Raw genomic sequence first — 12,715 nt, 5'->3', positions numbered from 1 at the left:
GGTTTTTTGCAGAGAAGAAGAGAGAGGGATAGAGAGCTAGAAACATCAATGAGAGAGAAATATCGATCAGCTGCCTCCTGCACTGGGGATGTGCCCGCAACCAAGGTACATGCCCTTGACCAGAATCGAACCGGGACCCTTCAGTCCACAGGCAGACGCTCCATCCACTGAGCCAAACTGGTTTCGGCTAAAGTCTCAGTTTTATCGATAAGGCTGATTAGAGAACAGGGCTTCATCACGCACAGTCACCCTCTGGATCACACTGATTCACTCAGTCACAGGGTGGGGGACTGCAAGCCTCCTCCACAGGGACAGACTCCACAGTATAGGAGGAAGCGAGTATCCAAATGTCAGGCCACAGCAAGAAATCAAAAAAGAGAAGGGGACTGGGCAACAGGCTCGGCATCTTTTCCCAAATCCACCAATCAGACAAATTACTCTTCTTCTCATGAAAGGAAGAGGCCCGTTTTTCTTCAGCAGTGTTTCTACCGAGGGATCGAAGTTCCCTCTTCTCTGTGGGAAGAAGTGGAGGGTAACTTCCCTTCTAACAGCTGCCTTTGATGTGAGTACTTATTCTTGACTCAGAAATTGTAGCCATGGCACCTGGGTCACATGATGCACTTGTCAGGATTCACTGTATTGTAAGCCAAACTCAAAGCAACTCAAACAAAATAGGGAATTAACAGGAGTTCAGGAATTGGTCCTCTTCAGATAAAGCTGGATGCAGGGTTTGGATCAATGTCAATGTCACCAAGCCTCTGCTTCTCACCATCTCTGGGCTCTGCGTCTCTCTGTTTTGCCTTTATTCTCAGGCTGACTCTTTCCAAGGAGTGGCAAAGATGTCCTTCAGATGCTGTAAGCTTGCATCCTACCAGTTTACAAACCCTAATGAGAATTTCTCCTTAATATTTTCAGCAAAATCCCATAATGGAGTTGCATGGGCCCAGCTTGGGTCATGTGCCTTCTCTCTGGACGAATCACTGTAAAAAAGAGAATGCCATGCTCTGATTTAGTCAGGCCTGGGTCATGTGACCACCTCTGGTCCAGTCCCACCCAACTGCATGAACCAAGGGGGCATTGGATTATTCATTCCTCCAAGGAAAATTAAAATACTATTACCATAGGATGGAGAAAATGGATTCTAGTTTATGGCTACTTCAAAAGGGCTTTGTAGGACAGTCATGGAGAGTATCTAACACTTCTCCAGTTCAGCCCAGCTCCACCTGTTAGCTTCCTATGAAGTGAGCATGCTATTCGCCCCCTTTCCTCAAATGTAAAATAAGATGCTAAGTTGTGGGTTTTTTTTTTAATATATATATTTTATTGATTTTTTACAGAGAGGAAAAGAGAGAGATAGAGAATCAGAAACATCGATGAGAGAAACATCAATCAGCTAGCTGCCTCTTACACACCCCCTGCTGGGGATGTGCCTGCAACCAAGGTACATGCCCTTGACCGGAATTGAACCTGGGACCTGAGCCAGACCGGTTTCGGCTGCTAAGATGTTTTTTTATTCAACAGCATTCACTTATTAGAAATTTATTTAGCACCTATTATTTAACAGGCACAGTTCTGGACACTTGAGATAGAGTAGTGAATAAAATAGGCAAAATACTTTGCTCTTGTGGAACTTACATTTTAGTAAATAAGTCCTATGAAGAAAAACACAGATGAGACTGTTGGGTGGTCATGTGTTTAAATAGGTGGCCAGACTGGGCTTGGCTCTTTGGGGCTAGCTAGGCTCCGAGGGCTAGGCTGGGCATTCAGGACTAGGCACGGCTCTTAGGGCTAGGCTCCGCCCTTCGGGATTGGGCTCAGCTGTTCGGGGCTTGGTTAGGTCTATGGGGTAGGCTCAGCTCTTCAGAGCTAGGTTCATGCCTTCGGGAATGGGCAGGGCCCTGGGGAAAAATAAAACAAATGAAAGTAAAATAAAATATATTTTGCGAAACAAAAATAAATAAATAGATAAATAAATAGGTGGTCAGAGCAGATGATGAGGTGAAGCACATGGTAAGAACTCAATCTACGGTCTCTATTGTTCTCTCATTATTATTCTCATCATCACTATTGTTATTTTATTTTTAATTATTTTATTATACTTTGTAATATTATTTAATGTTTTGTTATTACTACTGGCGTATTAAAAGCATTTGGTGACAACCTCCCCCCTCCCCTTGGTGTGTCCAGTATTAAATATCCTCAGTTTAGCATGTAAGGCCCTCTACAACAGGTCCTAAACTGGTTTCCTGAGATGTAATTCACGTACCACAACATTCACCCTTCCTGTATATACAGATTGATTTCAGAGAGGAAGGGAGAGGGAGAGAGAGATGGAAACATCAATGATGAGAGAGAATCATTGATTGGTTGCCTCCTGCGTGCTCCCTACTGAGGATCGAGCCCGCAATCTGGGCATGTGCCCTTGACGGGAATTGAACCTGGGACCCTTCAGTCCGCAGGCCGACACTCTGTCCACTGAGCCAAACCGGCTAGGGCAACATTCACCTTTTTAAAATGTACAGGTCAATGTTTTTTTTTGTTGTTGTTTTTAGTATATTTATAAGTTTGTGCAAACATCACCACTACTTAATTCCATTACCCCAAGGAGAAACCCCATACCCATTAGCAGTCACATCCCATTCTCCTTCCTCCTGGCCCCTGGCAACCACTAATCTGCTTTCTGTCTCTATGGATTTGCCTATTCTGGGCATGTCATATAAATAGCATTATACAATATGTGGTCTTTGGGGACTATTTTCTTTAATTTAGCATAATGTTTTCAAGGTTCATTGCTTTCCAGGCATGTATCATTACTTCATCCCTTTTTATGGGCTAGGAGTTCCTAAACTATTTGCCTAATAGTCCCTAAACTAATTTCCTTGCCTCATTTCTAATTATTCTTTATTCAGGTTGAGCTGCCCTCAACTACTTGCTTTCTTGCAAACACTCTGCATTCATTGAGTTTCCATTTCTTCCTCTTGGAATGGTTCTACCCCCTCTGCAGACCTCAGTCTGTTCACTCAGGCCTCTCACACAGGTCACCTCTTCATGGGATGCCTTGTGCTCTCTGGCCCCAATGGGTCCCATTCTCTTTCCCACACTCCTCTTTTATCTCAACCCTTAATGCTTATATTCTCTATATATTTACTTAATCTTAACCCTCCTACTATACTGTGATGGCCATGAAGGCACCAACTGCTTCCCCCCCACCCCCCCCTCTAGCCCAGAGTGCTCTGCCAACTATTTGTTTATGTGCATGGCATTAATATAACGCAGTGGTTCTAGACGGGGGTGGGGGGGTGGGGGGGGTGGTTTTATTCCCTAAGGGACTTTTGGCAATATCTGAGACGTTATTGGTTGTCCCAACTAGGAGGTGATGGCATGCCATTGGCATCTAATGGGTAGAGGCCAGGAATGCTGCTAAGCCCCTTTCAATGCACAGGGCACCCCCCACCATGACCAGTGTTGCCAAGGTGGAGAAACCTTGCCGTAATCTCATTAGTGCTCCTTTTGAATAGGTTAGCAAATAGAAGCCAGAAGAGATCGGTGTACCCGTCTGGCAGAAAATCTCACTAGGGAATTCGTGTCTCTTGTTTTACTTTTCTTTTTTTAGGAGCTGGGGGTAACTCCAGTGCAAAACTCTCTCCTAATGCCACAGAGGTGCCTGGGAACACAGATGGTGTTTTCACTACTTCTTCGCCCCTGAGAGTGACAATTGACCTCCCAGGAATCCTTGAAGTGTTAAGAATGTAACTCTGTTAAGGGAGAAAACTCGTTAGGGCTTTTGAAGTGGAGCAAAATGTCAAAAAGTGAATTGTGCTCCAGGGAGAGGGCAGGGAAAAGTGTGTTTTTTTGTTTGTTTGTTTGTTTGTTTTGTGTATGTGTGTGTGTGTGTGTGTGTGTGTGTGTGTGTGTTTTCCCCAAAGTACCCTCTCCTGGCTTCTCCACCATGGTGAAACTTTTCTTTTTTAATATATATTTTATTGATTTTTTACAGAGAGGAAGAGAGAGAGACAGAGAGTTAGAAACATCGATGAGAGAGAGTCATCGATCAGCTGCCTCTTGCACACCCCCTACTGGGGATGTGCCCGCAACCAAGGTACATGCCCTTGACCGGAATCGAACCCAGGACCTTTCAGTCCGCAGGCCGAGGCTCTATCCACTGAGCCAAACCGGTTTCGGCATGGTGAAACTTTTCAACGCTGGCTCTGGAATAAATGATTCAAAGGGAACCTTAGGCCCTGGCTCCTCTCCTTTCCAAAAAGTGCAACGGAGCTTTGAGAAAGGATTCTGTTCACATTGTACTTTGGTGAGCAACTTCGTCTGCAGGAAGCTCATTTGCAAGAAACTCAAGGCACCCATATCACTTCCCTGTGAAAACAGCCTCCGCATCAGAGCGGAGGTTACCAGCTTCAGTCACAGCTTATGTTCCTGCTCATCTCATCCAACCGGTCCGTGCGAATGACACAGAAATTAGTAATAATGCCCTGAAAATGAAAGGCAGGAGCGATCTGAAGGAGTTGATGAGGCAAGGGAAGGGGTGGACGTGCTATTTTAAAAAGTTTGTTCTTGGGGTAGAATTACCTGACAGCCCGGCTGGGATTTGACGGTGGTGTGTGTGCTCGAAAGAACAACCTTTAACACAGCTGGCATAGACATAAATGCCAAGCGGAGGATCCACAAGGCTCCACCCCCTCTTCTGGGTGCTCTCCAATTGTTGTGGGCCATAAAAAAATAGCAAGGTGTGATTGCACGCTCGGGATCACTCTATCTTCTATGCAGTAAATGAACTTTTTTTGGTCTTCATATTTGACAAAATGCCACTCACCATGTGAAACGATTTATTCCATCCAATTTTTATGAAAACCCTTAAGGTCAGAAACATATAGAGTACTTTGGCACATTGTAAACTGTAAAAGTGTTTAATGATGACAATAATTAGGATAACAGAATAAAACAGAATAATGTGCTTTAAGTAGGTGGTTGGCAGGAGTTTAGGTATATTAAATAAAAACACAATAATTTAAAGAATGAAATGGAAATCCCGGGGGTAAGTACACTTCTGTCAAAAGTGAACTGGAAAAGGACCAATGCATCTGGTGTGTATATACAATATATATATATATATATATATATATATATATATATATATATATATATATATATATATGGTATAGCACCTCTAGGCATGATATATAATCTGAATGTACATTCATACATACATACTAGCATGTTATTTGGTGAGCTAACCTCATTAGATTATAAACTCCTCATTAAATTTAGTTATTATTCTGCCCTTATCGGTTTGGCTCAGTGGATAGAGCGTTGGACAGCAGACTGAGGGGTCCCGGATTCAGTTCCAGTCAGGGGCATGTGCCTTGGTTGTGGGTACATTCCAGTGGTCGGGGGGGATGCTGGAGGCAGCTGATCAATGTTTCTAACTCTTTATCCCTCTCCCTTCCTCTCTGTAAATAAATCAATAAAATATATTAAAAATAAATTTAGTTATTACTCAACCTAAATAATTTCAGAAGAAGGTTGCTTAAATACAATAATAGTAAAAATCTGGAAAAGGTACTGTGATGTCAGTGGTGGGCTGAGAACTAAAAAAAGAAGTAGGGGAGCTGCCTTTCTAGCCAAGGGCTGTCCTTTGGACAGGATGAGGTGGCGCTGTGAAGGAGAGAGGAAAAGGGTCCATACCCTCTGCAAGTCTCTGGTACTGCGTGACCTCTCCTGGCACCCAGCCAGAGGTTGGGAGACCTGCAAGTAGATCCACAAGAAAATTAAGATTTGGGGCAACGATATTTGGGGCCTGAAATTATTTATTCTCAATTTGGCAGGACCATCTACAAAGTCTGAAACACTTCTCTATAACATATCTGCAGTGGCCGTGTCTGTATCTCTGTCACTCCTTGCCACATTCACACCCCCTATCCCATTCTAATAGGGACATACAACCTTTTCTTTAATCTTCCTAAATACTATGCAAAGTATAGTATTTTCCTTCCAGCTTGCCAGCCCTAGTGCTTTCACTATATAAATTCTGAAGGTGTCACTAGATATGTGTACTTCAATTTCTTTAATATATATATATATATATATATATATATATATATATATATACACACTACAGAATAATATTCATGACTTGATCCTAGCTTCTTTCAGGTTTTTCTTTAAAATGAATAGTGACGTTATTTAAAAACAATAGCCTTTAAAAGATATGGTTAAAACAGGGTAGAAAAACTGTCCAACAGTCCACCTTAATTCTCAATAATTTAGGTCCCACGTCTAGGTGAAATCCTCGAAGTCCTGGATGCCAGGCAGTGAAGTTAAAAAAACGACTACAACTCCCAGGAGGCATTGCGTTCACACCCTTCTGCGCACTCTCGAGCCGGGTGCCCGCGAAGGGCACCGAGCCCAAGGGGCGGGGCTTTGGACTAAGCCGCGAATAATGGGCGGGGAAATGGGCGGGGCCACACAGGGGGCGGTGCTCCCGGCGCGGCCCGGAACACGCTAGTGGAGCGGAAGATGGCGGCGGCAGCGGTGGCTGCAGCCGGGACCCCAGCCGGGCTGAGGCGGAGGTGCCGCCGGCTTTGACCTCGCTCTGGCTCCGGTGCGCGCGGCGGGGCGTGTGCGAGGCTCCGCGAGGCGGGCGCGGGCGGCGGCAGTGACCGCGCGCCGCCCTGAGGAGCGCCCGAGCGGCGGCGGCGGCGGCGCGGCTGCGGCTGAAGAGAGAACCGGCTCCGGGCCTCCGCGTCCTCCTGCTCCTCGGGCCCCCCGCCTCCTCGGGGGGGCGGCGGCGGCGATGTTCTCGGTCCTCTCGTACGGGCGGCTGGTAGCCCGCGCCGTGCTCGGCGGCCTCTCGCAGACCGACCCCAGGGCCGGCGGCGGCGGTAGCGGCGGCGGCGACTACGGGCTGGTGACGGCCGGCTGCGGCTTTGGCAAGGACTTCCGTAAGGGCCTCCTCAAGAAGGGTGCGTGCTACGGGGACGACGCGTGCTTCGTGGCCCGGCACCGCTCCGCGGACGTCCTGGGTGAGTCCCCTGGCCCGGCTCTCGCACCCCAGCCCGGAATCCGCCTTTCGGGGACTCCCCCTGCGCGGGACTTCCCTCTTTGCTCTGGGCAGCGAGAGGAGCCCGAGAGCGAGCCGGTCGTAGTTCTCACGCCAAGGAGCGCTTCCTAGGTGCCAGGCGCCATGCCAAGCGCTCCGAGGTGCCTTTTCAGCTTGGCCAACCCCCATTGCAGAGGTGGGGAGACTGAGGCGCGGAGCGGTCAGGCCACGCACTCAAGGTCACACGGCCGGAGAGTGGGGCCAGTTTGCTCGAGTTCAGAGCCGCACCGCTTAGTCACTTGGCTATGCCAGCCCTGGGCGACCTCGTCCCCCTCCCGCCACCCCTCCCTCCGTCCCAGACACCTGCAGGCTCGTAACCTCGCTCTCTCTCTCGTGCCCTCCCTCCGCCCGCCCTCTGCGTGTCTCCCGGGGATCTCTGCTCCTTCGAGTGATCCTGACGCCACCGCCCGGCCTGGGGCTGCTGGATCCCGAGCAGACAGACTGTCGTGAGCCCGACAGCCCCGCGACAAGCCCCTCCGCATTCTTTCGCCGCCTCGATTGTGACCAGATCTCCATCCTTTTTCCGAATCTTCCCGAGTCTCGTAGTGGAGGCCCCTGGCCTGATGAAAACAAAAACAAAAAAACCACTCCGTGCATTATCCCAAACTGTTCTTGCCCACTTGAGGTCGCCGAGGGTGGAGGAAGAGTCTCCTTGACCCAAAATATAATAGACAGACCTTCTTCTAGGCTGCAGCCAAGAAAGCCTGGAGAACTGGTCAAAGCCTTCGAGGCCACAGGTGCTTCCCGAGGCCTATTCCTGTTACACCTCTGGAGGTGGGAGACCTGGGTGAGAGCTTGCAGGAAAGGGCTAACTGTCGATCACAAGCTTTGCCATAATGTACGTCTGTAGAGACCATGGACATGCCATGGAATCCTGTGCCATTACATGCCTTTTAATAAAGCACTTTGAGCCAGGACCGGTTTGGCTCAATGGATAGAGCGTCGGCTTGGGGACTGAAGGGTCCGAGGTTCGATTCCGGTCAAGGGCATGTACCTTGGTTGCGGGCAGATCCCCAGTGGGGGGTGTGCAAGAGGCAGCTGATCCATGACTCTCTCTCATCGATGTTTCTAACTCTCTAACTCTCTCCCTTCCTCTCTGTACAAAATCAATAAAATATATTTAAAAAAAAATAAAGCACTTTGAAATTGAAGGGCAAGCTGTCATTGAACTCGGGTTCAAATGTCACTTTGTTTCACTTCTCAGGTGAGATTGAGTTTTTGATTACTTTAAACGTCATACGCTGAGGCAGAGTTTGGCATTGGAACAAATGGTCCTGTAACTTTTTACGACAATAATTACTTTTTAATTTGATCTCAGAATAACTGCCTATTATCTTTGCTTCTACTACATGTAATGTTTGTGAACATGTAACTGGAAAGGTTGCTCTCAATTTAATTTATGAATTACCCCATTACCTGGGTTAAAAAAAAAAGTCAATTAATGTTTAAACAACACTCTAGATGTTAACTTTTAAAAGAGAAAGACAGACTCCTTGGAAGGTTGAGGAGCTTTTGCAGATTGAAATGCTACAAATCTGAAGTCAATTTGACCTTGATTCAGTATGTTTATTAAAAGGCTGTAAGTGGCTATCTTTTTTTCTATTACATTTAGAAGTGCTTCACTCAATAAGCCTGTGACCTGTGCTGCTTTTTCAAATTGCAGTCATAGTGCAACAGGATAAGGGATAATGAGCCACTAAGGTTCCCCCCTTACTGATTTGCTATGTGCTGGCTTTTATGAAAAGATTTGTGAAATTTTGGTCAAACCCATTTTGAAAAAAAATATCAACATATCATCTTGGCAGAAACCTAGCCTAATTTGGTACTCAGCTTTGCAACTTGCTAGCCCTGTGATTCTGTGGTTTTGGGCAAGAGTCTCTCAGCTCATTTTCCTCATCTAGACTGAAGGATGAAGGGAGTGGACTATCTGACCCTCAAGGAATTCTGACCATCAGATCATATTTTGTTTTGCTTTGAAACGACAGCACCTCTTGTTATTTTGCACCTCAAATAGCTTCCTGTCTTGTTCATATGGGCACGTCCAGTAGATTTCTTCTGTGTTATATCTGGCTTTAATCGGTGGAGTGCAGTCTGAGAATTTTTGAGTGTCCAAAGGCTCATTCAGGGAATTTACTGACTCCATGAAGTCCATCCACATACTATCTAGAGGTGCATGCATGGGTTCCAGATTTTCAACCACAGGTTTATTCCCCTCCAGAAAGGAATGCGGCCGGGCTTCTTCAACTATATTTGACAAAGAGCTATTTTAAAAGTGTGCGTGTGTTCTGTGCAGATCAGGGGAAGTCTTCTCTAGAGCTGTCCTGTTGTTTGGGAGTCTTCTGGAAAGTCATCTTGGAAGCCACCTGAAACAACTTACATACATTGGCCTCCTTTGTCTGATCTTTGACTTACGCAAACCAGTTCTTATGGTGGTGCCTTCTGTCATCACAGGTCTGATTGTCTCTTGCTATGAAAGAGGTGATGAATCTCAGCGAGTCTTCAATACTGCTTTTTGCTCTGGAAGTTGGGAGTTTTAAACTGAATTATGTCAAAAGGTTATGTTGAATGATCATGTTATATTGAACCTCAGTGTTTTGAACTTTTTAGTTCTATAGATAATGCATTTTGTTTGGATTGACACTTTTTGCTAAGTATCTGTGGAACTCACTACTCACCTAGGGCTACTTGACTGTGGGATGAAAGCTGTTTACTTTTTTCTGTATTAGAAAGGGAAAGCTGTTTTGTTTTAATTTAGAATTGATCTGTTTTATTAGTCATGCAGTGACTAAAGGTATTTGATGGTTTACGGCATTTTTTTTAGAGTCCCACTGGATTTCTTTTAGGAAAAACCAACTATAATGGGTGTGGTGAGACATAGGAACCACTCCTACTCACTGGAAAGTTGGCCAAGGTGCTTTCTCTTTATTAGGTCCAACAGGAGTAAACCAGAACCAGCAGGAGCTGTTTGCACTGTTCTTTTTCCTTCTTCCCTGCAGTTAGTAGTTCTCTTACCCTGTATAGTGTGGATGCCTAAGTCCACAAAAATATCAGAATGCCTGGTGTGTAATTGCGGGAGCTGCCTAGTGTGTAATTACTGGGCCTCCCATAGCCCTAAGCTACTTAACAATAGAATTAAAGCCTGATGAGAGTTTAAGACTTAGTAACCTTGGAGTCCAGTTCTTTATTTTACTGATGAAAAAACGGTGGCCTACCGAGGATCAAATGACTTTGCTAAGGTTACTCCGATACGGTAGTTAATGGCAGAACTAGGGCTAGCATCAAGACTCCCCGTTCCAGCCCTTTCCGTTATTACACTGCTTGTTTTCTTGACAAGATTTATGAATTCAAAACCAGTCTAACTTCAGCTATTGTTTATCCTTTTATGCTTTTTCTGCTTCAGGGTGTGTGTGTGCTCACAACTTCTTTATTCACTCTATGACTCATAATTAAAATGCAACAATAAAAGCTCCTGCATACTAAACCACAGTTGACTGAAATCACTTCTTTAAAGAATGGCAGCATGGTCTGTGCCATGTACATTCTGAACTTTGAATATTGAGTTGTAAAGTAATTCTTTTTTTAAAAAATATATTTTTATTGATTTCAGAGAGAAGGAAGGGAGAGAGAGTCAAGGAGATAAAAACATCAATGATGAGAGAGTGTCGTGGATTGGCTGCCTCCTGCATGCTCCCTCCTGGGGATGTGCCCGCAACCAAGGTACATGCCCTTGACCAGAACCTGGGACCTTTCAGTCTGCAGGCCAACGCTCTATCCACTGAGCCAAACTGATTTCAGCAATATTCACAATTTTTTGAAAGTAAAATTTTAGCCTGATATACCTGTTGCCTGTAGACATGATCCTGATTGAATTTTTTAAAATGGAGATAATAATTCACCTGCCATATCACTCAACTTTCAAAGTAAAAAATTCAGTGGCATTTCTTATATTCACAGGGTTATACACCACCACCATTAACTTGTTTCAAAACATATTCATCACCCCAAAAGAAACTCCCTACCCATTAGGAGTCACTCCCTCAACTCCTGACAACAGAAATTAGATTCTGACTCCAGATTTGCCTATTTTGGACATTTCATATATATGGAATTGTGTCATATTTGATCTTTTGTGTCTGGCTTTTTTCACTTAGTATACTATTTTCAAGGTTCATCCACATTGTATGTATAGTACTTCATTCCTTTTTATGGCCAAATAGTATTCCATTATATGGATATGCCACATTTTGTTTATCTATTAATGGCTATTGGGTAGTTTTCACTTTTTGGCTGTTGTGAATAGTGCCGCTATGACACATTGATGTATAGGCTTTTGTGTGAACATATAGTTTCCATTCTCTTGAGTATATACCTACAAATGGATCATTCTGGTCATATTGTAATTCTAACTTTATGAGGAATGTAATGTTTAATACATTTTTATATATTTCTGATATAATTATTTTCTACAAAGGAAATATTTTTAATGGCAACAATCAGATATGTAAGTTCCAAGATCAGCAGTATTTTAAATATACCTGATTTCATCATAATCTATGTGATTATTCACATTTAAGAGAGAATTGTAGAATGTTAAGGGAATGTGAGAGTAATGAGTTTAGTAAAAGAACCTTTTAGGATTCATAGAGATAGTGGCATTTAAGAAGCCTCTGATAAAAAAAAAAAAGTTACTGACTAGCTGTTGCCTGTCTTTTCTGATTTGTCATTCTGTAATAAATAAGGTTGCAGGATTGATGGAAGAAGAACTTTACTGTTTTTTATTGTATTTTATTTTATTGTATTTTATTTTATTTTATTTTATTATAGTTAATCCTCATCCTGAGATCTTTTTTCCATTGATTATTTTTAGAAAGAATGGAGGATGAGAGAAAGAAATATCAATGTAAGAGACACATACAGTGGTTGCCTCCCACACATGCTTGTCCTGGGGGCCTGGGATCGAGCCTTCAACTGATGTAGGTGGGCCTGTATGGGAATCGAACCTGAGATTCTTCAATCCAGGGGCTGACACTAACCAGTGAGCAAACCAGCCAAGGCTGCTGTTATATTTAAATACACACACACATGCCAAAACCGGTTTGGCTCAGTGGATAGAGCATCGGCCTGCAGACTGAAAAGTCCCAGGTTCGATTTCGGTCAAGGGCATGTGCCTTGGTTGCAGGCACATCCCCAGTAGGGAGTGTGCAAGAGGCAGCTGATCAATGATTCTCTCCCATTGATGTTTCTAACTCTTTATCCCTCTCTCTTCCTCTGTAAAAAAATCAATAAAATATATTAAATAAATAAATAAACACACACACACACACACACACACACACACACACACACATTGATTTCAGAGAGGGAGAGAGAGAGAGAAACATCAATGATGAGAATCACTGGCTGCTGCCTCCTGCATACCCCACAGTAGGGATTGAGCTGGCAAATTGGGTATGTAACCTGACAGGGAATCGAATTGGTTCATAGGTTGATGCTCAACCACTGAGCCATGCTGGCTGTGTTGCTGTTATTTTTTTTAAACTCCTGCTCCCTAATATTTTTTTTCATTTTGCTGTGTAGATATATTGTATTTTTTTCATAGGT

General features: G+C 44.3%; 1 protein-coding gene across 4 annotated transcripts in view; it reads left to right on the top strand.

The window, feature by feature from the left end:
- Positions 1–6,489: 6,489 nt before the first annotated feature.
- PPTC7 (protein phosphatase targeting COQ7) overlaps positions 6,490–12,715 on the top strand; it is a 55,789-nt gene continuing 49,563 nt past the window's right edge. For 3 of the 4 annotated variants that reach the window (XR_006742378.1, XR_004990006.2, XM_036449343.2), the window contains exon 1: positions 6,492–7,037. Coding sequence is in view for 2 of the 4 variants with exons in the window: in XM_036449343.2 (XP_036305236.1) it covers positions 6,809–7,037 (229 nt within the window). In the remaining 2 variants the exon portion in view is untranslated. Of the gene's footprint in view, positions 7,038–12,715 lie in introns of all 4 variants that reach the window. The other variant, XM_036449344.2, reaches the window with a different exon arrangement.

Source organism: Pipistrellus kuhlii, unplaced genomic scaffold (genome assembly GCF_014108245.1).
Source record: "Pipistrellus kuhlii isolate mPipKuh1 unplaced genomic scaffold, mPipKuh1.p scaffold_m20_p_20, whole genome shotgun sequence".
NCBI lineage: Eukaryota > Metazoa > Chordata > Mammalia > Chiroptera > Vespertilionidae > Pipistrellus > Pipistrellus kuhlii.
Note: the sequence above shows the minus strand (reverse complement) of the source record. Positions and strands in the feature narration are given on the sequence as shown.